Source organism: Sus scrofa, chromosome 3, assembly GCF_000003025.6.
Source record: "Sus scrofa isolate TJ Tabasco breed Duroc chromosome 3, Sscrofa11.1, whole genome shotgun sequence".
Taxonomy (NCBI): Eukaryota; Metazoa; Chordata; class Mammalia; order Artiodactyla; family Suidae; genus Sus; species Sus scrofa.
The window spans coordinates 51309611-51335624 of NC_010445.4; the positions used below are offsets into that span (position 1 = coordinate 51309611).

Genomic DNA, 26014 nt, shown 5'->3' on the forward strand with positions numbered 1-26014 from the left:
TCCTCAGAAAAGAAAATCATGGACTTGGAGAAGAGACTTGTGGTTGCCTGATGGGAGGGGGAGGGAGTGGGAGGGATCGGGAGCTTGGGCTTATCAGACACAACTTAAAATAGATTTACAAGGAGATCCTGCTGAATAGCATTGAGAACTATGTCTAGATACTCATGTTGCAACAGAAGAAAGGGTGGGGGCAAAAACTGTAATTGCAATGTATACATGTAAGGATAACCTGACCCCCTTGCTGTACAGTGGGAAAATAAAAAAAAATAAAAAAAAAAAAAAAGATAAACTGATGCCATTTGCAGCAACATGGATGGAACTAGAGATTATCATACTAAAGTGAAATAAGTCAGAAAGAAAAAGACAAATATCATATGATATCACTTATTTGTGAAATCTAAAATATGGAACAGATGATCCTATCTAAAAATAACAAACAAAGAAACAGAAACAGAGCATGGCCAAGAAGAACAGACTTTGGGTTCAGGAGGGGGAAGGGGAGAAAGTGGGAGAGATGGGCATTGTGGGGGTTTAGGGGACACAAACTGTTATATATGGAATGGATGGGCAATGGGATCCTACTGTACAGCACAGGGAAATGTGTGTGATTGGGTCACTTTGTTGTACAACAGCACTTGATGAAACATTGTAAATCAATAATACTTTAATAATAATAATAATAATAACAACAACAACATAAAAGAAGAAAATATGTCTTAAGTTCCTGGGAAATTTTGAGCTACCAGACAAAGTCTACAAAAGTGAAAATGGTGTGCTTGCAGCAGGCACCATGGAAAATGACCAGATGATCTGCATTTCCCAATACTGGGGTCCTTGCATAGCCCCCTCCAACCTTTGAGGGTGGGTGAGATATTTATTCATGTCTAAAGATTAGAATACAACCAGAGAGATGGGACGTCACTTTAAGAATTGTTATAAAAAGACAATGGCTTCTGTCTTGTTCCCTCTTGGGTCACTTGCTCTGGGGGAAAACAGACATCCTGTGAAGTGGCTTTGTGCAAACATCCACACAAGCCTTCCAGATGCCCCATGAGCAAGCATGGCAGCAGCCCCTCCACCATTTAAGCCTTGAGACCCCTGCAGCCCCAGCCAATGCCTTTGAAGGCAATTAGATCTTCAGACTAACTCAGCTGAATTTTGCTTTTTAACAATAGAAATGAGACAGATCCAAGGATTCAGGAGAAGAGGTACAGAGGGGAGATTTTTTTTTTTAAAGTCCTATAGTAAATTTTCTGACTCACATCCCTGGATATCTGATCACCATATCATAATATTGAACAGACAAGGTAAGGCGTTTGGTACTCCTGAACAGAACAGAAGGCAACTCATTTCCTACTGGCATGCAACTTCTGAAATTTTCAACAATGATGTACGTTTGATGAAAGAGACGGTTTTTCGGCCTTTATGCTGCTCTGTATTAACATGGCACACTTGGCACTGTGTCTGTATACTTCAGTGGTAAATGGCATTCGTGCAGCTTTCCCAAATGCAGAAGGAAGGATAATTAAAACCAAACATCTCATCTCAGAGATGTGTGAAGATTAATAAAATGATTTCTGTAAAGGTCCCTGAGCTTTTTGGAAAGAAGAATACAGAATACAACGTATTACTATGTAGTTTAATTTGTAGTTATGTGAGACAGTTTATAAGCACTTTACATCAAATGAAAAACATAATTAGTACTACATTAATGCTTCAAAGGTTATTTTATATATAAGGCAATAAATGTAAAAGTTGAGGATTTAATCATGAATTAATTTATTGCACAGCATATGTTATGTATACTAAGAGATATATTTTAGAATTTAACTAATAATAAAAATGATAAAATAAGAGCGATGCAGGTAAGCTACATCATTTTCTTCAATTCAAAACTAGATGAAAAGACTTTGAAGGATCCTTTACTGCTTTTTCTCTTTCTTTGTGAATTGCAAGTTAAGGGCAGATTTCTACAGACAGTAGAGTCAAAGGTGGAAACCAAGCTGCAGCTTCAACCTACATCAAAGCAGTGGCAATGCCAGATCCCTTAACCCACTGTGCCCCAGTGGGAACTCCCTGTTTTTGAATTTTAGTCTAGAGGCATTGGACGGGCTGAACTGAAACTAAGAGAAGGTTGAGGTGAATAGATCACCTCGGTTAGGACTCGAATCGATAGTCAGAACTGATGCAAAAGTTCTCGTAACAGGTCATGAGGGCTAGACTTTGATGGTGATGGTGGAAATGTGAAGACTGAAGAAAAAGAAATGTCATGAAAGAATAGTCAGGTCGTGTAGCTGACTGCACAAACAAGAAAGGGTCCTTTGGCTCTAAAGAAACGGCCAGTAGGAAGATACGGAAGAGCGCCCAGTCCATTCTGGCTAGAACAACAAAGTGTCAGACTGGGGGCTCATCTGTGTCTCCCAGTTCTGGACACAGAGAAGTCCAAGAACTTGGACTAGGGGGTCATCTCTGTCTCCCAGTTCTTGGACACGGAGAAGTCCAAGATTGCTGCACCAGCCGATTGGGTGTTTAGTGAGGGCTTCTTGGTTCATACACGAGGACTTCTTGCTGTGTCCTCACAAGGCAGAAGGGGCCCTAGAGCTCTGGAGGGTCTTTTATATAATGGTATTAATACCATTCATGGAAGGAAAACCACAGGCCCAGAATGGCTTCGCTTGTGCTAAATCTGAGGATACCAAACCCAGACTTCATATCTGACTTAACTGCGGTTTTGACTTTCCCCAGTAATATAATCTAAATCATCCGTCTGGGATTTTCTAGTCAGCAAGGGTCACATGGGCCTTCTCCCCACTTCTTCCTATAAAAACCACTCATTTTGTACAACCTCTCAGAGAACCCCTGTACTAGCTAAATGCAGTGATGCTTGATTCATGAACTGCTTGATAAAGTCAACTAGATCCTTCACAGTTGAAGTTTGGTTTTTAACAGATTGATGGTGGCAATGAGATCTGAAGTGAATGGTCAATGGCCTTTGGGGACAATAGGACACATAAACATGGCACCAGCAAACCCTATTTAGAGTTCAGTCTTTCTAGCTATTTCCAAGGGCCTTTGGTAAGTTTCTGTTGGTTGACCTATGTTCTCCTTGCATCCAAGCTCTCCAACTTTTTTTTTTCTTTGTATGGCCACACCTGTAGCCATATGGAGGTTTCCAGGCTAGGGGTAAATTGGAGCTGCAGCTGCCAGCCTACACCACAGCCACAGCAACTCAGGATCCGAGCCGCATCTAGGACCTACAACACAGCTCGTGGCAATGCCAGATCCTTAACCCACTGGGATCAAACCCACATCCTCACAGAGACAATGTCAGGTCCTTAACCTACTGAGATACAATGGGAACTCCCAAGGTCTCCATTTAATTGTCTTTTCAGACCACAATTCTCAGATTTTTGAGTGGGAAACCTCACTCTATTCCTGGATTCCATGTTGGAAACTGTGGACAGTTTAGTCTGCAGTTTTCCAATTGTTTGACATCAGTCTGCAATCCACATTCTTTGAGGTCTACTGGTTCAACACTTTCCTCCAGCCTAATGGATCATGGAATTGTTGATGGTTACCAGCCAGAGTTAGATCTGGGTCTGATGTAAAAACCTGACTGCGGTGGCACAGGTTTGATCCCTGGCCCAGGAACTTCTGCATGCTACAGGCATGGCCAAAAGAAAAAAAATAAAATGTGTTTCTCATTTGGGGTATACCTTCCACAATCTCCAGTGATAGAATCACCTGCTTCACTGAGCAAATCATATGAGCCTTGGCGAAAACCTTACAAATTTCTGGGAACTATCACTGTCCCTGTCACCCTTGATCACCAGGCAGGGTTGAGAGAACTGATGGAAAAACTGGACTCAGGCAGAACAAGAATTAGTAACATGGGACTGAATGAACTGAGGAGGGTGATACAGTGTTACAACATTGTGTTTGAAATATTGCTGGTTCTGTATTTTCTTTCCCCAAAACTTAAAGAAATATTTCCTCTTAAGCCATCAACAATCTGGTGAGATATATGTTTGTAAATAAAAGATAACACATTCACTTTTTCTTCCTACCTGATCCTCCAGAATTCAGAAACTCTCAGCAGGTATTCTTATTTTTGTGACAGTGTATCTATTGCATAAGTTCAATAAGAATTTATTTGCCTTATGACAGAACACAATTAGAAACCCTGGCTGTATTACCAAGGATTTCACTGAAATATCATATTCAAAATATGTGTAGATGCAGATATGACCTGACGGCTTCAAGGAACTGACTGAAAAAATGGACCTAGTACCTTGCTTATAAGGTTCCAGCAAAGCAACCTTAGAAAAGGACTTACATGGTCAGTCATTATCCAACTGTCTCTGAGGTTTTGTTATACTTGTAAACTGAACAAAATCATGTATTCTTCTATAATTTCCTCAAATATCTGGTTAGGACTCATCAAATTAACATTTCCAGTTTTCTCCTACCCTACTGATTTGGAGTCACTAGGTATGAAGGCAGCCCTTGTGCCCCCTTGAAAGGGACTTTACTAAGAGCTCCTGACCATTGATGCTGTCGAAAAACCAGAAGGGATTCAGACTTGGGTACCTGTCTCACAGCAAAGGAGAACCCCAAATGACATCTAGTCCCATAAAAATGCTAGAGGTCTAAGAATCACCTTGACTAGAAATGTAAATAAACTGGAGTTCCCACTGTGGTGTAGTGGGTTAAGAATCTGAATGCAGTAGCTTGGGTCACTGTGGAGGTATGGGTTGGATTCCTGCAGTGTGTTAACAGATCCTGCTTGGATTCAATCCCTGGCCCAGGAAATTTCATATGGCATGGGCCATTAAAATAAAGAAAGAAAGAAGGAAGGAGAAAGAAAGAAAAGAAAGAGAGAGAGAGAGGAAGGAAGGAAGGAAGGGAGGAAGGAAGGAAGGAAGGAAGACAGACAGGCAGACAGACAGAAAGAAAAGAAGTAGCCAACATTGCTGTAGACGGCGTCTAACCAAGATGACAAATTAAGACTTCATACTCCAACTAAACATGAAACCCTTTCTTCTTGTCTCTCCTTTATTGTGACATGTAACACCCTGTCTTCACCCCACATTCCCATGGCTAACTAGATCAGACTTGTCCCCACTCACTGAGAAATCTCACCAGCAATACCCATCTTTGTGAGGCCTTTAGGATAATTCTTTATTTTAGGCTAGAACATTCTTTTCTCACATGTGCTAAAACCCTGACTGATCTCTGTCTTATATGAGTAAATGTAGCCATCCTCATGAGTAAATCTATTCCCTGGTTAGGAGTGGATTAGAATGGGAAAATGGTCAGAAGCCTCTCCTTGACTCTAGGAGACACTGCACTAAGTGCTAAGACCCTCGCCGCATAAATAAAATCATTCAACTTTCTGGCCAAGATTGTTCTTGAAAATAGGATAGCCTTTGATTATCTTTTAGCTGAGCAAGGAGATGTGTGTGTGTGTGTGTGTGTGGGGTGACCAACATCCCCTGCTGTACCTGGATTGACACTTCTGGGGAAGCCAAAAGTCAGTTACGTAAGATCCCTGAGAAAGCCACTTAGTTTAAAAGGGTGATTCCTTCAATGGGGTCTTCCTTTGATTGGTTTGGGTGGGTCTTGCAGACCATGGCTCCAAAGAGCACTTCAAATGTTAGGAATTTTTCTGTTAATTATAATCATACCATTCCCCCTGGTGCATTGTATTCTCTCAAAAAGTTTAACTAAATGCATGTTCACAGCACACTAACCACCAAGCAAATGGCCTCACTAAGAGGAGAACATTAGAAAAGCAATGAAGAGAATGACTGACTTAAAATCTGTGAACCCAAGACCGTGATCTGTGAATAGCACAGAGACTAAGCAAAAATGTCATGCCACATGTCACACCAAGGATCAACAAAACTGCAGAGTAGTAGCTGAGAGTGATGCTGCTAATACTCTTTTTTTTCCCCCGTTCTGCAGCATGTGGAGTTCCTGGGCCAGGGATCATATCTGAAATGCACTTGCAACCTACACCACAGCTGTGGCAACACAGGCTCCTTTAACACACTATGCTTGGGCCAGGGATTGAACCTGTGTCCTGGCACTGCAGAACCATTGCTGATTTCATTGCTCCACAGTGGGAACTCCAATATATATATTTTTAAATCACATCTCTAGTTAAGTTAAGCATCTGTGTGGTAAAGACTTCTGATATTCCCTTCCCCCCAAGCAGAAGGTGTTCTGGCCTAAAAATAATCTTTTTTTTTTTTTTCCTTTTGCCAGTAGATTTTTGTCCTCTTTTCTTATCTTCCATCAGTTCACCCTTCTACTTGCTAGATGGGATGTGGCTTGGTTCAATTCATAAAGTGCCTAATAAAGCAAATTAGATCTTTGATTATTTTCTTCCTTTTCTTTTCTTTTTTCTTTGGCTGTGCCACAGCATGCAAAATTTCCTGGGCCAGGGATTGAAATCAAATGCACTCCACAGAGGCTACCTGAGCCACAGCAGTGACAACACCAGATCCTTAACCCGCTAAGTCACATGGGAATCCCCAGATCTTCGAATGTGCTCAGTTGAATTTTGTTTTCTAATAGGGCTGGGCCCTTATGACCTAATCATCTGCTAAAGGCCTCACCTCCTAATACCATCACGTTGGGCACTAGGTTTCAACATATGAATTTTGGAGGAGTAAACACACTGAGATCATAACCTTCCACTCCAGGGCCTCCTCTCAATTCATGTTCTTCTCATATGTCATAAACTCAAAAGTCTGAATCCAAAGTCTCATCTAAAATATCATCTGGAGTTCCCATCGTGGCGCAATGGTTAACGAACCCGACTAGGAACCATGAGGTTGCGGGTTCGGTCCCTGCCCTTGCTCAGTGGGTTAACGATCCGGCGTTGCCGTGAGCTGTGGTGTAGGTTGCAGATGTGGCTCGGATCCAGCGTTGCTGTGGCTCTAGCGTAGGCTGGTGGCTACAGCTCCGATTCGACCCCTAGACTGGGAACCTCCATATGCCGCGGGAGCGGCCCAAGAAAATGGCAAAAAGACAAAAATAAAATAAAATGAAATGAAATGAAATAAAGTAAAATAAAATAAAATAAAATATCATCTAAATAAGATATGGGTGAGACTCTAGCTATGAACCTATGAAATCAAATAGATATGTGCTTCTGAAACCGAGTGACCCTCTCAGGTACAAATTTCTTCCGTGTCCCCCATTTCTTATCTGTAAGAAATCGTCTTCATTCAGCCTCCCTGACCTTCCCTGAGTTCCAAAAGGCCGATGCAACCACATGCTGGTCAGAGAAGGGAGGGGATAGTGAAACATAGGAAGAACAGTCAAGAAACAACAGTGCAGCCATGGGGCAGGGTCCTCTGCCCTCCTTGGAGAATGTACATATCAATACCTTTGGGTTCTTGTGCAGGAACTAAGGCTCCCACCCAGATGGAGGATGGTAACTTTAGGCTGAGCACAGGATCCTGACACCCACCACCCTGTTACCTCACCACCAACCAGTCAGAAGAAACTCTGCACACAGTGTAACATAAGCAAGACTCTGACCTCCTCTGCAAATTAACTGCAAGTAATTGATTAACTGCAATTAACTTCCCCTTTCTCCCTTTAAAAACTTTCATGGTCAAGCAGAATTTTGGAGTTGGTTCTTGAACATGAGTCTGCCTTCTCCTCAGGTTGCTGGTCTCCCGAATAAAGCAAGCTTTCCCTTCCAACCAGCATTTGTCTCTGGAGGACTGGCTCTCCAGTGGTAGAAGCTAAATCTGAGTTCCATAACATTTCCAAAATATAGTAATGCGACAGGCGTGGGGAGACTTTCCTGTTCCAAAGGGGAGAAAGAGAAAAGAAACATCAGTAACAGGTCCAAGGTGAGTCCAAAACCTAACGGAACAGACAATAAGTCTAAGTCTCTAGAGCTTGACTTCCAGACCCACTAGGACAAGAGTTGGACCTCGGAGGCTCAAGGCAATCCTGACCTCATGACCCTGCTGGGTGCACCCTCCACCACTGCATGCATGCATTCCAATACCTGCAGCTCTCCTAGACTAGAATCGCATGCCAGGGACTCTACAGGCTGTGTGTTGGGGGCTGAGGGGTGGGGTTGGCCCTGCCCCCATGGCTCTGCTGGGCACTGCCTTAGGGCAGGCTCTCTGAGATGACTCCACCCCACAGCAGCACCCTGCCTGGGTTGCATACCAAGCAGCAACCCTACTTGGGTTGCATACCAAGCAGCAACCCTGCCAGTTGGATCAATCCTGGGTGGCTCCAGGCTGTTCTATCCTTTGAAATCTGTCTGGAGAAGCCCTGCTCACATGCTTTGCTGGACTCTGCATATGCCACACAAGGGGCTGCTGGAGCCTCTCCTGGCACAGCAGAGGAACACAGCATCAGAACCTAGGAAGTACAGCCTGCAATGTGAGGAGGTGCCCCATGCAGCAGTTTTTCCTCTGCAATTGTTCTGACTCCCAGACCCTTGCATTCAGAGCCTGTGATGGAAGGGACAGCCCAAGGATCTCCAAATTGTCTGTACAATAGGTTCTGGCTTTCATTTAGATGGATGACCAATCTTCTCAAAATCTAGATGAATAGCTCTTGGTTTCTGTTGAGATGGCCAAGCATGGTCATATCCTTATTAAATTTGGCCAAACCTTCTCTATTCTCTCCCAAAGGAGCTTTTTCATTTCTTTCCATATGAACAGGCTGAGAATTTTCCAAACTCAAGTTATGCTTCCTTTTTGTTTAAGAATTTTGTCTTTTTTCTCTCGTCTCACATTTTACTATAAGCATGCAAGAGAGGCTGGTGATTTGCTTAAATATTAAAACTTATTGCTCACAAGTTCTACTTTGCACAAAGCACTAAGACATGAGTGCAATTCAGCTTTTCCACTTTAAAATAAAGATCACGTTTCCTTCATTTTCTAATAACGTATTCCTTATTTCTAAGACCTTGTCTGAATGGCCTGTACCACCAAATTTCTACCAGCATTCTGTTCACGACTGCTTAAGTATTCTAAGAATAGAATGTATTTTCTTCCAGCTCCAATCCCTTCTAGGCTTATCCATTACCCAATTCCAAAGCTGCTTCTACATTTTTAGGTGTAAAACTGAGCAGGATCCTGTGGGGCTCCTGGGCACACAAGCCTTTCTGGGTCCCCTGTTTCTTGCTTATAGGGAATAGACTTCTGCCTCCATGACCTTCCCTGAGTTCCAAAGGGCAGGTTCAAACAGTTGCTAATCAGGGAAGGGAGGGGATGCAGAGACCAGAGAGGAACAGTCAGGAGACAACAGTACAGCCTTGGGGCAGGTCCTGGTTAATTCCCAAAAAATATACATTACAGTATCTTTGAGCTCTTCTACAGAACTAAAACCCCCAGCAAATGGAAAATGCTAATGACTTGTTGAAGGATTCTTCATTCTAGAGAGAAAGTCACAGTTTGATAACCTCCAGAACCACAGAAGCTTATCAGGAGACCCATGAGGCCAGATTAAAGGAATACAAGCCCTGCACACAGCTTATCAGCAACCCCACCCTTGCACTATTGCTATAAAAATCCCCACCAAATCCTCTGGTGTGGGTGGGGAGGGCACACAATTTTTGAAGGCTTGAGCCCACTGGGTCGCCTTTGGTCTGGCAAAGCAATAAAGTTGTTTGTTTGTTTGTTTGTTTGTTTTCCTCCTCACCCAAAAGTCTGTCTCCAAGATTGAAGTTGGCACACAGAAACTGGATTTTGGCAACAGGTGTGCAGCATCCTTACTTCTTGATTCCAATTCTCTGTACTAATCAGGGTTCTCCAGAGAAATAGAACCAATAGGAGACAAAATATATATAGGATATCATATACATATATATATATATATATATGACTATAAATAGGATATATATATATGACTATAAATAGGGTATATATATATGACTGTAAATAGGGTATATATATATATATGACTGTAAATAGGATATATATATGACTATAAATAGGATATATATATATATGACTATAAACAGGGTGTATATATATATATATATGGCTATAAACAGGGGATATATATATATATATATCCTTGAAAGAAAATGAACAATGCTAAGAGTGGAGAGTTGAATTTATTCAGTGTCTTTCTAAGGACTATAGCCTAGGAGACAAACTTTCGGATAATGCTGAGAAACTGTTCTTTCCAAGGAGTTAAGGGAAGGTCAGTATGCATGTGATTTTGGTGAAGGGGCACATGCAGCCAGACACACGTCTCAGTAGAAAAGCATTTTAGTGCTTTTCTACGTATTGGGAGATAGGAGAATCCAGGTTTATAAAAAATTGCTCCTAAAAATATCTAACTATCTGGTTTCCTGTTCTGCAAGGATTCTGCCTGTTCTCAGAGCAGAGTGCCTCATTCCTGCTCTCTGCTCTGAATTCCTTTCAGGCTGTGTTGAAGGTCAGCTACCATAGTAGCTAATGACTTAATTCTTTTAGGACTGAATTTGGGGCAATACGTAAGAGGAGAATAATTACAGAAATTGGCTTGGGTGGTTACAGAGTCTGAGAAGTTCTGAGTTACTCTCTTCAAGCTAGAGAACTAGGAATGCTGGGAATGTAATTCGGTCTGAGCCCCAAGACCTGAGAATTGAGCAGCTGCTGGTATAAGACGGGATCTGAGTCTGAAGGCCAGGAGTGGTGACATCCAAGGGCAGAATAGGACAGATGACTCAACTTGAGAGGGAGGGAGAACTAGCCCTTCCTTGGGTTTTTGGTTCTATTCAGGCCATCAACGGACTAGCCTACCTGTGCTAGAGAGGGCCATCTTCTTTACTCACTTGACCAATTCAAAGAGACTCGCTAGTCTCTTTGGAAAATACCTTCAAATACGCACTTAGAAATAATGATTTACTCGCTATCTGGGCATCTCTTACCCAAACAAGTTGGCTCATAACATTAAGCATCCCAAGTGCCATCCAAAAGAACTTTCTGTGATGATGGAAAGTTCTAATATGGCTATCATATTAGAACTGCACTGTCCAATATGGTAGCCCCTAGACACATGTGGCTAATTTTTTTTTTCCTTTTTTAGTCATACCCACATCCTATGGAAGTTACTGGGCCATGGACTGAATCCAAGCCACCCCTCCAACCTATACCAAGGCTGTGGCAACACTGGATCCTCAACCCACTCTCCCATGCTGGGGATCAAACCCATGCCTCAGCAACAACCTGAGCCACCACAGAGACAATGCCAGATCTTTAACCTCCTGCACCAGAGCAGGAACTCCCACCTGTGGTTACTGAGCCTTTGAAATATGGCTAATGCCACTGAGGGAGGCTGAGCTTTTCATTACATTTTATTTCAATTAATTGTGGTTTAAAATTTAAAAGTCCCTTGTGGCTCATGGCTACCATATTGGCCAGTGTAAGCCAAGAAGCATTAATAGCCTTCTAAGTGCCATTGGTAGGAAAAGGGATGGCAGAGGCAAGGGTTTGCTTGGGAAAAGGTAGGGAGCACTGAGAGTGCATGCGGGTATCACAACAAGAAGGGAGTGCACAGCAGCATCACATGGGGGAAAAGTGGGATAAGAACTACAAACAATCCTTTAAAAAATGTAAACACCCATTCTTAGCGTTCTTCAGGATTCATCATTTACAGGCTCTTTTTCTTTGTAAGTATTACCCTATAGTACATATTCCATTCACACCACATATTGACAGGTGAACACATTACCTAGGAGGTCACGTTAGGCAGGAAGAATTCAGACCTCCAAAAAGCAGATCCTAAAATATCAGAGGTGTAATTTCTTAAAGACAGTCTATGCCACTTCCTTGAGGCCATCATACAGACACTTACTATGTGATTTCATTACATGAACCCTGAGCAGTCCAGCCTAGTCAGAGTTGATATACGGAATGAAATTCAGAAAGCTGTTAACAAAGGCTTTTCCCAATTGCAATAATAACTCATAAAGGGACAGACTTATTTAGTGAGAGGAATGTTTTAGGTTATAGGTGCTAACCTAACAAAATATGAAGGTAACTTGCTTGTCTTCCTCCGGTTCCAGATTTCCAAAACTGCCCCATATTAAATACAATGAAACAGTTTACTATCTACTAGAAGTTTGCATTTTTTTTTCACTTTAGCTACTTTCCAAGGGATATATAAAATGTGGTCCTGTATTGTATTTGAGACATCAAATAATACGTATATTAAAAATTAATGCGTGTAATAGGAAATTTTCAGGGTGTTTTTATCTCAATGGGTTTTATAAAGGAATAAAGTATTAGATCTATGTACTCAGTGACAATTCATTTATACCATGAATAGGTTTATACATCAGTGGATTACCTCTGTACTTATTGCCTTCGGATCGGGAGACAGTTTTCTGGAACCGGCATACCTTAGCAGTTTGCTGTTACATGTAACCATAATAATGAAACAGTTTACCAAGTTCATCCCAAAGGCATGAGCTCTCATCTTATACATGATTAGGGCTTTATCATGACATGATGTTTCAGTTTAAGGCCATTTCTAGCTTGCATATTCTATGAGGCTATAATATTTAGGGAAGGAGACTGCCACACTTTTCTTATTAGATTCCAAGAACAAAAATGTTTACTAGATTTATTTCTACACTCTTCTTGGTTATGATGCAGAGGAATGATGGGTTCAATTCACCCTGTGCTCCCATAATGGCAGATCCCATGGACACCATGGTTTCCGTATGTCTGCAAGGTGTTAGGGGAACATGCTTTGGGAAGGAAGCTTCCCAGCTTTTTCCTCAACCCAAACAGTTTGGTTTTTATGTTTTATCTGTTGACGTTCCTTGTGAGATTTTGTTTGAAAAGTGGTTCCATTATTACCGCCAAAAAAATGTTGCAAACACACACATGCACACAATTCACTGTACATGGATGTATGCATGGTCAACATGAATCTGTGATGAGGTTGTCCCCCACCTGTTCCTCCCGGTCCCCTCTCTGCCCATCTACACCCTGCCCTGGGCTCCAGGGGGCTAATCTTTAGGGATAAGTCATGAGCTACTCTGTGTGTTGCTCCCTGGCTTCTCAGAGATTTAGGCAACAGGAGGCCATTCAGGAGCCTTCAGAGCAGGAGAGGTGGAAATTAGATGTTTATTTCTCCTTCTGTCTCCCTGAAAAATCCTGGGGGCTGGCTGTGTCCCCAAGTGGCCAACTCCACAGAACTATCCTCTCCAAGTTCAAACCATTCATGTCAGGACCATGCACTGCCTTTTCTAATCCTCTAAACCTGCCCAACTCTGTAAAGAGTGTCGCATTAAACTCTCCTTGAGTGACCTAGTATGGGGTGTCATTTGTTTCTTGCTCAGACTCCAAGTAATACACACATGTGTACTTGTGCACACACACAGTAATGTGCACACATGACTGTACACATACACACATGCACACATGCACCTGTACACACAGAGAAAACCCACACCTCCAAACTACCGCAAAATCAGCATCACAATAAACAATTCATAAAGGAAAAAGAAGATTCTCATCTCTCCTCTTTGTAATTTTTTCTGGAATTACAGAGAAAATTATACAAAATATTTTTTTTGGACATGTCTGAGGCATACAGAAGTTCTCAGGGCAAGGACTGAACCCGAGCCACAGCAATGACAAGGACAACCACCAGGCCGTTGGGGAATTCCGAGACACAGTGTCTTTAATGTTAGAATATGAGTTTATTTAATTGTTCAGTTGGTTAAAATTACTCCTTACTACAATTGGAACTGGACATATCCTTCAAATCAGCAATAACACTTCTAGTAAACTATCCTTTGGAAATGCGCAAGTGCCCACAAATGTATGTTTAAGGATGCATGTCAGAGGGGAAAAAGCAACACTATATAAAATGTTTTAAATTGAGAAAATTCTTTTTTTTTTTTTTTTTTGTCTTTTGTCTTTTCAGGGTTGCACCTGCAGCACATGGAGGTTCCCAGGCTACGGGTCGAATTGGAGCTACAGCTTGCGGCCTACGCCAGAGCCACAGCATCTCCAGATCCAAGCCACATCTGCGACCTACACCACAGCTCATGGCAACGCCAGATCCTTAACCCACTGAGCGAAGCCAGGGATCGAACCTGCAACCTCATGGTTTCTGCAACACGACGGGAACCCCTAGATTGAGAAAATTCTTAATGGCGATCTTTAGGGAAACAAATTTTGGTATATTTACATTATGCAATTCTATGGAGAGAATAAAAAGAATAAGAATATGATCTGAAATGGAAAGAGGTTAAAAACAAGTTGAACTACAAATAACTCATATGGTGTTACTCCTTCTTACAAAATAATTACACATGCCAGGCATAGTTATACATGTAAAGTCAGGCAGGTGGTTCTGGAAGGTGTTTTGTGTGTTTGTCTCTCGAAAGAAAAACTGGACAGTGGCGGCAGTGTGAGGAGCAGGTGGCAAAGGACCCTGCATTCAACTGTAAATGAGAGAGAAGAGCTGAAGTTATTTGGTAGAAAATACATCCAACATATGAACCAACACTATATATTGCCAAACACTACTTCTCCACCTCTTGATCTTTTAGTGTAACAAATATCAATGTGGACAAGCACATACACCTGAACTTGTCTGTATCTGTTTTTAGAATTGTATATGTGAAAGGTTTTCCTGCAGTCTCACATGTTACTAATTCATGTTGCCAAAAGCTCCTATGGGTGTTTTTTACTCACCAATTTTTGGAAGGGAGTGTAAACATCCTAACGTATTTGACTATTTTGCCATAGTTTAAACTTCATATTTATCCAGTTATACATATATCCTCTTTATAAGTAATTATTAACTATCATTCAAGTGTGTATTTACAAAGAAAAGTAAAAGTTCAGAGGAATAACTGATGAGATCATCCTGATAGATGATTCTCTACCCTTTAGTTAATTTTCAAGTGTTTTTAAATTATCCAAAATATTTTTCAAACAATAGCAAAGAGAACATAATAGGTATGCTTTTGTCTGGCTTAGAAGTTTACATTTTCTTCCTGCAAAGTACTCTATCAATGCTACTAGCTTATCTTGTAAGGTTAAAACACAACCAAATAGGAAAATCAGATATCATTTGTTATGAAGAAATTAAAATATCAAGGCAACATATTTTAGAAAGGAAATAAAATTTCTTAAATCCTACACAAAAAGTTGTAAAATAAATAGCTTAGTATAACATAGTCATTAACATGTGAACGAGTGTGAAATATTTATTTTAGGCTTATTTATTTTCAGGTATTTTATATGAAGTTAGAGAAAACATTTAAAACATAGTTAAATGTCCCCTCCCCGTAAAAAAAAAAAAAAATCCAAATTGGCAAGATTTTTGTTGTTGTTGCCTTTTTAGGGCCACAGGTGCGGCACATGGAAGTTCCCAGGCCAGGGGTTGAATCGCAGCTGTGGCCGCTGGCCTACACCACAGCCACAGCAACACCAGATCTGAGCTGCATATGTGACCTGCACCACAGCTCACAGCAACACTGGATCCTTAACCCACTGAGCAAGGCCAGGGATCAAACCTGTGTCCTCATGGGCACTAGTCAGGTTCATTACTGCTGAGCCACAATGGGAATTCCAGCAAGGTTTTTTTAATATGAGCCAAAGAAATAGTTGCAACAGCATAGAAACAAATAAATGAAAAGGTGACCTGGGGCACATTCATAGAAAACACTCAAAAAAGTTGATGAAAAGTCTGACAGGTAAAACTTTAAAATGCTTAAATTTTTTGAAAACTTCCCTACAATTCTTGGAAATGCCCATATGTAAAATTTAAAAAATAGTTTTTTTGTTTGTTTGTTTTGCTTTGCTTTGCTTTTTAGGGACACACATGCATCACATGGAAGTTTCCAGGCTAGGAGTTGAATTGGAGCTACAACTGCTGGTCTACACCACAGCCACAGCAATGGGGGATCCAAGGGATGTCTGCAACCCATACCACAGCTCACGGCAATGACAGATCCCCAACCCACTGAGTGGGGCCAGGCATCAAACCCGCATACTCATGGATACTAGTTGGGTCTGTTTCCACTAAGCCACAACGGGAATTCCAAAAGTTGATTGTAAAATATTATTTTACATGTATTTATTAGTAATTTCCTGGTACGTCATCTACTTTGAATCTCTGCGTGATTACGGAGGATTCAGGAGAGATAAGAAGAGAAAATCAGACAAGGGTCACATGAACATCGACCTTGAATACCATTCTAAGCCATAATACCATTCTAAGCATAGGGAGGGTTATTGGGGGATTTTGTAAGTGTGATGGAGGTTATTTGGTGTGCATTTTGAAATGATTTCTTTAGCATCAAGTGGAAGAAAGGTGGGGACAAGATCAACATCACACATCAAGTTAGGAAAACATTAGGATAATTCAGCAGAAGGAAAACAATGGACAGAGTTGAATGAGCAGAATGAATGAGATTTCAGTGCTGGGTATTTGGGAAGGGAGTCTGTTGTAACTTCTTGAGAAACATGTGAGTATCAGAAGAAGGGCCTCCTGGGCCTTCAGGATGCCATTTTCCACTATCCTTTCGGCATCAACCTCTCCCCATAGAAATGCAGGTCCAATTGTGGCTGGAGACCAAGAATTTATGGTTATGCCTGTGCTATCCTAAAGTATCTCCTTGGCATGTGGATTATTTCATGCATACTGAAACAACCAAAGCCCCAAAGAACACAGGAAATATTTCTTTTACTCCCCCCAGCTGCCTAGGAATTTAGATAGAGGGCCTACTCCTGGATAGACTGTCACCAGTGACTCCTGCACAAAAATGTAGGCTGGGAGTTCCCCTTGTGGCACAGCAGAAACAAATCTGACTAGCGGGATCGATCCCTGTCGTCGCTCAGTTGGTCGGGGATCCTGGGTTACTGAGAGCTGTGGTGTAGGTCGCAGATGCGGCTCAGACCTGGTGTTGCTGTGGCTGTGCTGTAGGCTGGCAGCTGTAGCTCTGGCAACTGTAGGTCTGGTAGCTCTGATTCGATCCCTAGCCTGGGAACTTCCATATGCTTTGGGTGCAGCCCTAAAAGAAAAAAAAAAAAAAGTGGGCTGGATGTGGAGGGGGGAACCCTGAGAAATGAAAGTCCTCTCCTGCCCCATTGTCTCTGCAGGGCCCAGCAAACATTTCTTCACCAAACATTGTTCTTTCTCAGGTCAGCTACCGTCCTCCCTCTTTCCACAGCCAACACCCTCCTTTGCCTTTAGTTGAAGATGGTGTGAAGGGGAGGGTTTCAGCCACTTGGCGATTTACTCTTTTCTCCTGAGTTTCCCATGTGTACACGTTATTAAACTTTTCTCACATCGATTTAAGTCTTAGATCAGCCAGAAGGACCTAGTCGGAGAGAGGAAATTCTTTCTCCCTATTAACTGGCAACGAGTATGGGGGGTAGCTTTATTGGCTGGACACTGATGCAGTTAAGAGATCCTGGGAGCACTGAAAAAAGCATTCAGAAGGGGAGAGGTCTTACCCATCCCCTGCCTCCTGGAGCCTCGCCTGCAGGGTCTGTGGGAAATAGGAGTGGTAAGAGGTTTTCTCTCCCCTAAAATTAAGTTGGCCGGAGAAAATGTGTGTCAGGCTAGCTCCTTGGAAATTTTGTTTGCTTTCCTCCTGCTAATCTGTCCCATGTCAATTTAACTCTTAGAACAGCCAGAAGAACCTAGAAGGGTAGGGGGAAATCTCTTCCTCCCTGACACCAGTTATGAAGGTTAAACCCTAAGATAGTCAGGCTTTGCCTCCTGGTGGTTTCTGAAGAGGACAGAATACCGTCTTGCCCTGACCACTTGTCAGGATCCTTTCTGAGACTGTGACCCCCAGGGAACAAGTGTCAATCACAGAGGTGGCACTGATGCAGTAGATGTGTGGCCCACGTTTTAGCTCAGGAAGCATAGTTTCTGAAGGTCGAGCAAGGTAGGCAGATGCAGAAAGCACAGAATGTCTCGAAAGAAGTACTTCATGCTATTTTGGTCTCAGAACACAGGTGTATTAGGTAATCCAACAGCAGGAAGAGGCACCCCAACTGCAGGGCAGAGCTGAGTCCAAGGAACCCCAGCAGAAACAGGAACTTGGACTAGGAGTGTCTTGAGTCAATCAACGAGCCTCCTACTGCTGGTCTGCCAAGCTCTGGTCATTCCACGGTGGGTGGAGAAAGCAGCCAAGAAAAGTCAACGTTGTGAACAAACATGTCTAAGTGGACTAACCCACCTTCCAGCATGATTAAATAAGGAAACAAATAATACTAGGGAGACAGAAAAACAAGCTCCCTCCCAAAGGACGGGGGCAACAGAATAGCATCCAGAGGAAGAACATTCAGAAAAAATGGCACGTGATAGCAACTGGAAGATTTCAAGATGAATCCTCAAGAGAATGAAAGAAGACAGTGGAAATAGGTTAAGCTAATAAGCAACAAGAATTGATAAAATAGAACATGAATTGGAGTGGGATTATACAAAGAGGACTAACAAGAAAACTAAAAAATATAAACTAAAATAAAATCCAAGCTGAATATAATAAAGAACAGAACTATTACGATAGGAATGTGATCAGCGATGGGACAAATCTGAGAAGCTTTCCAAAGCACAAGAAAACTTTAAAGAAAGGAAGTCTGATTAGTACAGAGATCATTTCTGTTCTTGAAGAAGAGATGAAAGCAAATAGATCAGAAGCTATAATCAAAGAGATGAAAGAGCCCTAGCCAGACAGATTTACAGTTGCTCACCTTATTGGAGGCAAAATTAATTAAAAATATTTCCACAGGTAGTACTCCTGAACAGAGAGAATTAAAAATATGTCATTTTACTTTCACTCTGAAAGTTAGAGCAATAGAACAATAAGGATAATATTCATAATTGAAAAGTATTACATTTATTGATATCTTAACATTGTGCTAGTGATGCTTCTAGACACCTTATGGTTAGTCATTCATTTAATCATGTTATTGTTTCTGATTTGCAGATAAGGAAACCAAGTCACAGAAGGGGCAAAGCAGCTTGACAAAGATCACACAGCCAGCATGCATCAGAAGCGGAATACAAAGCCAAGGACTCTGGTTATGGGTTCATATTGTGAAGACCATTTTAGAAAGTAAAAAGCAGTAAAACATACAACAGATTATATAACTTCACAGCAGCAAAGAAGATAAAAACAACAAAAACAGTATGTGTGCTCCAAAAGAAGCAAAAGCACACAAGTGAGTATACACGCGCGCACACACACACACACACACACACACACACACACACACACACACTGGAAGGCACAAAAATGACACAAGTACCACTGAATGCAACATTGTAATAACAAATATGAACCAATTAACTTTCTAGAACAGAAAGTTTTTTTAGGCAAAAACCGAATTCCAACAATGTTCATCAGCCCTTTGGTATCGACAGGGGACTAGTTCTGGGATCCTGGCAGAGAACAAAGCCAGATGCTCAAGTTCCTTATATAAAATGGTGTGGTATATGCATATTGCCTATGCACATCTCTTGTATGCTTTAAATTATCTCCGGATTACTTACAATATCAAGTACAATGTAAGCACTATATATAAATAGCTGCCTGCACACAGCAAATTCAAGTTTTGCTTTTTGGGAACTTTTTGGAATTTATTCCCAAATATTTTTGATCTGTGGATCCAGGTTGAATCTGTAGATATGGAACCTACTAATATGGAGGACTGACTGTGTTTCTTTGGAAAAATACAGCAAATACAGAAAGATATTTTAAAAATGGAAGGAAATGACAGGATAGGAAAAGATAGATCTAACAAGTGCAGTAAAAGGAAATCAAAAATTGAAGTATTAACATCAAAGAAAACTGAATTCAAAATTTAAAAATTTAGGAGTTCTCGTCGTGGCACAGTGGTTAACGAATCCGACTAGGAACCATGAGGTTGCGGGTTTGATCCCTGGCCTTGGTTAGTGGGTTAAAGATCTGGCCTTGCTGTGAGCTGTGGTGTAGGTTGCAGACACGGCTCGGATCCCGAGGCTAAGGCTCTGATTAGACCCATAGCCTGGGAATCTTCATATGCCGCCGCGGAAGCAGCCCTAGAAAAGGCAAAAAGGCAAAAAGACAAAAAAAAAAAAAAAAAAAAAAAAAGAAAAAAAAATTTAAAAAATTTAGAAGAGGCGAGGGGTAATTTTTTCTAAACGGTGCAGTTGTTAAAGGAGATATAATTCCTATAAGCTTGTAGGTGTCACATACATTTTTACCAAAACATATTCATTATAAGCTACCATTATTTAACACTAAGAGAAAGGAACAATTAAGATGATGTTAATAGGCTATCATTGAATAATCTAGTCAATGAAAAATAATCTAGATATAATGAATAATATTGAATTAATTATGTACATTCAATTTTGCGCTCAGCAGAGAAAATTCACCTTACTTTTTGACATCTTTGAGCATTTGTAAATTTGATTATTTATGAGCCACAAAGTGAAGTCCAATAAGTTCCTATCAATATGAAGCATTGACATTGTCTCTACATCAGTGTAGTAAAGCTAGTAATAAATAAAAGATAAAAACTTTTTAAAAGAAATATGAAAATTCTTATGTAAAAAAAGAAATAAAAACTGCAAAATGTGTAAAATTATACAGGTGCATTAGGTAATTTCACTTTCTTTTGATCAAAATTTTGCACTTTTCAAAATTTCTGACAAAGAACATATATGTATTTTGAAACACCCTCAAATATAATTTTTAAGTATAAAAATAGCAACATAAAGAAAACAAAATATAAAAACTTCTGAAGTAAGGCCAATGCAGTATTGAAAAAAAAAAACATAACTATATGTGCTTTTAATGGGAAAAAGGCTAATAAAAATTCATATGTAAACATTTACCACAGAATCAATAAAAATTTTAACAAAAACTCTAGGAAAGCATGATGAAAGTATTAAGAAATAAAAAAGAGTGACTTAGTAATTAAAAAGAATTTAATGGATAAATAAATCCAAGAACTGTTAATTTGAAAATGATAATTTACTTAACTCGGCTATAGTGCACCTGGCAAAAATAATAGCAAGAAAATGAAAGTACATATGTATTCCAACCAACAAAAATAGAAATATAATCACAGATTTTAATGACATTTTTTCAAGTATTATGAGGTACTTCAGACAATTTTATGCTAATAAAATTTAAAATCTGGCTTGAGGGAGTTCCCGTCGTGGCTCAGTGGTTACCAAACCTTACTAGTAACAATGAGGTTGCAGGTTCGATCCCTGGCCTCGCTCAGTGGGTTAAGGATCTGGCATTGCCATGAGCTGTGGTGTAGTTCAAAGATGTGGCTCAGACCCCAAGTTGCTGTGGCTCTGGTGTAGGCCAGCAGCTACAGCTCCAGTTGGACCCCTAGCCTGGGAACTTCCATATGCTGTGGGTGCAGCCCTAAAAAAGACCAAGAAAGACCAAAAAAAAAAAAATTAAATTAAATTAAATACATAAATAAAATATAAAAAAATTGACTTGAAAGTACAGAATCTAAGAAATCAATAACTAAAATTAATACACATATATGCATCAAAACTGATTTAACATATTAGTTAGCAATGAAAGGAATTTTATTTCCCAAATAATATTGATATCAACATCTGACAAAAGTAATGATTGAAATAAAATGCAGAACTCCTGAATATAGTACTAGCAAATTAAATTCACCAATGTATTACAAGGATGATAATGTGAGCACCTTTGCTCAGGAACGCGAAAGCCTTCCACATTAGAAAAATCAAATATGTGACACACCGCATTGATGGTAAGAAAACCTGTCCAATCTAAGCAGTGTAAGGGTTGGGAGGAAGAGATCTCACTTAGAATGATAAGTGCAGCCCTCCTGCCCAGAAACGCCCCCAGCCACACATACATGCACACACAATGGACTACACAGTGCCCAAGGCTTTCTTTCAAGAGCCATGAAAATGAACAGAATTTGATTTCCATTCTTAATATTTAAAAGAATAGCAGAATTCCCCTTGTGGCTCAGTAGTAATTAACCTGACTAATATCCATGAGAACACAGGCCCAATCCCTGGTCCTGCTTAGTGGGTTAAGGATCTGGTGTTGCTATGAGCTGAGGTGTAGGTTGCAGACTTGGCCCAGATCCTGTGTTGCTGTAGCTGCTGTAGCTGTGGTGTAGGCAGGCAGGAAGCTGCAGCTCTGATTAGACCCCTAGCCTGGGAACTTCCATATGCCACAGATATGGCCCTTAAAAAAACTAACTAACTAAATAAAATTACTATGTCTAGTCACTTATGATGGAGCATGATAATGTGAGAAAAAAGAATGTATACATGTATGTGTAACCGGGTCACCTTGCTGTGCAATATAAAATTGACAGAACACTGTAAACCAGCTATAATGGAAAAAATAAAAATCATTGTAAATGAGAAAAAATAAGTAAATAAAAATAAAACAATAGCAATCTTCCTAATTTACTCATAGAATGATACATCCTCAAAAATTGTGTCTAATGGCAAAAAACAAAAAGGATTTGGTATTGTAGTCAGAAATACAAATATATATAATATATATATATATCATTGCAAATTTTTTGTTCTAGCCAGTTTAATTAAACTACAGAAATAAATGAGATATAAATAGTACAAATGAGATAAAATGTTTATTTCTGATGATTAGATTGCATGCCTAGAAAATTGTAGACTTATCTGAAAAACAAATAAAATGGATAAGAAAATATATGGCCAACTCTAAAACATACACACACATAACACACACACATGCACACACACACACAGAAGCTTTTTGTACACCAGAAATAACTAATTAGAGAGCTTCACTCTTCACTGAAAACAATTCCATTCACAAAGGTAAAACAAAAACTATCTGGGACCAAATTTTAAAAAGTGAAAAATCTCTATCAAAAAACTTTAACATTTAAAGTTGGGAATACAAGACTTCAGTAAAGGGTTGATATATCATTCTTTTTGATGAAAAAGCACAATTTTATAAAGCTGTCAAATTACCCCCAGGTATTTATAATTATATTTATAGTTGTTACCCAATGATATAATGTAACATAATTCATCACTATAATTCAAAATTTCTAATATAAAATTATAATTGTGAATGTAATTCATGGGCTGATAAATCAATATTGCCTTGAAATGAGCCCTAATACATAAAGACATTTACCATATGAAAATGATAGCACTGCAGATGCATAGAAGAGTTAGAAATTTGAAAAATGGTGTAATGACAATTGGCTAATCAGATAACATCATCTTTCATGGAAATGTTTCCATTCACAAAATCAATACAAAAAATAATCAAGGACCAAAAATTAAAAAGTACAAACCTATTTTAAGAATACCATAAGAAGACTTCTGAAATAAAAAATAAATCCAATACTGTACAAAATTTAATGCATCAGAATTGAGAATGCCTTTTCAAGCAAATGGCCAAGCCACATTTACAAAATGCTTGCTGTGTTACTAAATGAAATTTTAAATGTTTTTGCAAAAATATATATCTATGTGTGTATGTTATTAAAAAGGTAAATGATGAAAGAAAAAATGAAGTAAAGTATTTGCAATATTAGATTTCAAATGATTAAATAATTTTCATAATAAAATGGCATAACCTTTTGGGAGCATAATTATACAAAAGTATCAAAACCCTTAAAATCTTCATAATATTTCATCATCAATTCTCTTCCTAGGAATTTTTCCTAAGAAATTAACATACATATGTTCAAAGTTTATCTACTAGGACATCCATTGCAGCATTGTTTAGACTAGTTTTAAAAAATAGAATCAATGTGGTTATGCTATATCAGTGATTAGAAAACGTTTAGTATCACTGTGCACTTTTTGTTTTTGTTTTTGTTTTGGCTGTACCTGTAGCACAGGGAAAGTCCTGGGCCAGGGATCTAACCTGAGCCTCAGCTGTAACCAGAGCCACAGCAGTGACAGCACCAGATCCTTCCTTAGCCTGCTAGGCCACCAGGGAATTCTACTGCTTGCTTTTTCTATGAGAGTGTGTGTGTGTGTGTGTGTGTGTGTGTGTGTGTGTGTGGCATCCCCTATCGTCATCCTCTTCAATTTGCCCCCAAAGAATCTCCAATACAGAATCCACTAAGGTCCTGTAGTTGAGATGTCCAGCCCCCATTGCCTGTCTCATGAATGCGTTAGTTTTTTTTTTTTTTTCCCTCTATAGGTTATTTTCCCATATAGGTTATTTTCCCCATAGAGCTTACAGCAAAATATGGAGTCCACTTCCCTGTGCTATACAGCAGGTCCTTGCCAGCTATCTATTTGATACATAGGAATGCGTATGTGCTAATCCCATCCCTCACGATTTATCCCTCCCCTCCATAGTTTCCCTTTTGGTAACCATAATTTGATTTCGAAATCTGTGAGTTTGTTTCTGTTTTATAAATAAGTTATTTTGCATCATTTTTATTAGATTCCACATCTTATTAAGAATTTTAAATGTTCTTAATAAGAATTCTTAATAAGAAGAATTATATGATTTTTATTGTCATCTATAAATTTATGTTTATATCATCCTCAAAATGTAGAAGTTATGTCATAGACACACACACACACACACACACACACACATTTTGTTAGCCTCTGTGTAAAATAATTAGACAGGGTATTTTATCCTGATTCTTAGTCATGTTACCCACTAAGGTGTTTATTATACTTTGTAATATTATTTAAACCCAAACTTTAAGAGAAAAGTAAATATTATCTGCATACTATACTGGAGTCAGTCACAGGTTTTATCTACTATATACAGTATAATCTCTTAGCTTAAAATAGTCATTTCTAAATCAATTGGTGGAAAGAAACATATTTAATGGATATATTATTTCTAACCCACTTTTTAAAATATCTAAGACATAAGAGAGAACTTTAATTTCAGCATATTTACTTTTGAGATACAATTTCTGTAGGTCTTCAGAGGAAGAAATATATCAATTAAAATGTTTATTATATAATTTTTGTCTAGTCATGGTAGTAGATTCTTTGGTGAGTGTATAGTAAGGAAATAAGCAATTATAAAAAGAAGAATTCTGTAGTTACTTTTATTCTCTGGGTTTGAATAATATTTTACATTTACATAAAGGATGATGTACACATCTATTCTTTGTGACTTATTCACTTTTATCTTTAAATTCCAAATTTTAAAATTGCTGAGAAGTCAGACAGGGGATATTAAGTTAGAATGAATATAAAACTTCAAAATATTGTAACATAAATTCTTAAACTTGAGGTGTTATATGAATACTTTAGAAGCAATATATTTAGACTTTTTGTATAATAATTATCACGGTGAATCTGGCATCACTGAATTTAGAATACTTCTAGATTATAATACATTGTATAATATTTGTCCACAGATTCAATAAATAACCTTTACTCCAGATACAAATATCTGTCTTTATTTTACATTTACAAAAACCTATGCTTATTTGCATGTACAGGCCGAGTTTCTATTTCATCTAAGTCTATGATCAAATTCTGACTTTTCCATTTTTTTCCCCACTTTGTAAAGAGGCAAAAAAAAAAAAAGTGACATCAATGTCAAAATCCTCTGAAACAGAAATATCCAGAGAGCTGGCAAACTCGACAGTCATGGGACCAAGTTCAATCAATTATCTGAGGAGAATTGCTAACTATGTGTAATTATTTTAATATGTATCATTAGGCCATATTTTTGTAGTGTGCAATTCCACTTTTACATTGTTTCCTTGTTTCCAGCCCAAGGACATATTTCAGTATTATAATTTGTTCCTCTTAATGTGACGATTATTTGTGTTTTAGGAGTGATTTGTAGATTTTTTTGACAAGGGACAGGGGGATCTTCATATTATAAATAAATTACAGAAAATTGGAACCAAACTACCGTTACTTATTGTTATGCTGACAGTTTAAAGGATTCACAGTTCATGAGCTTTGCTACCAAAATTTCAAGACCTTCTCTCTCTGTTAGAAATACCAGTATCTCCATCATTGTTGACAGCATTTTCTCTTCCATATGGCTTGT

At 39.3% G+C, this 26014-nt stretch overlaps 1 protein-coding gene across 4 annotated transcripts in view; it reads right to left on the reverse strand.

Annotated features, from left to right (window-relative positions):
• The window catches only part of TMEM182 (transmembrane protein 182), a 234227-nt gene that overhangs the window by 51147 nt on the left and 157066 nt on the right, over nucleotides 1-26014 (reverse strand). For 3 of the 4 annotated variants that reach the window (XR_002342517.1, XM_013995906.2, XM_021087120.1), the window contains one exon: nucleotides 13797-14440. The exons of the other annotated variant lie outside the window; for it this stretch is intronic. Coding sequence is in view for 1 of the 3 variants with exons in the window: in XM_013995906.2 (XP_013851360.1) it covers nucleotides 14322-14440 (119 nt within the window). In the remaining 2 variants the exon portion in view is untranslated. Of the gene's footprint in view, nucleotides 1-13796; nucleotides 14441-26014 lie in introns of those variants that run through there. 4 annotated transcript variants of the gene reach the window in all.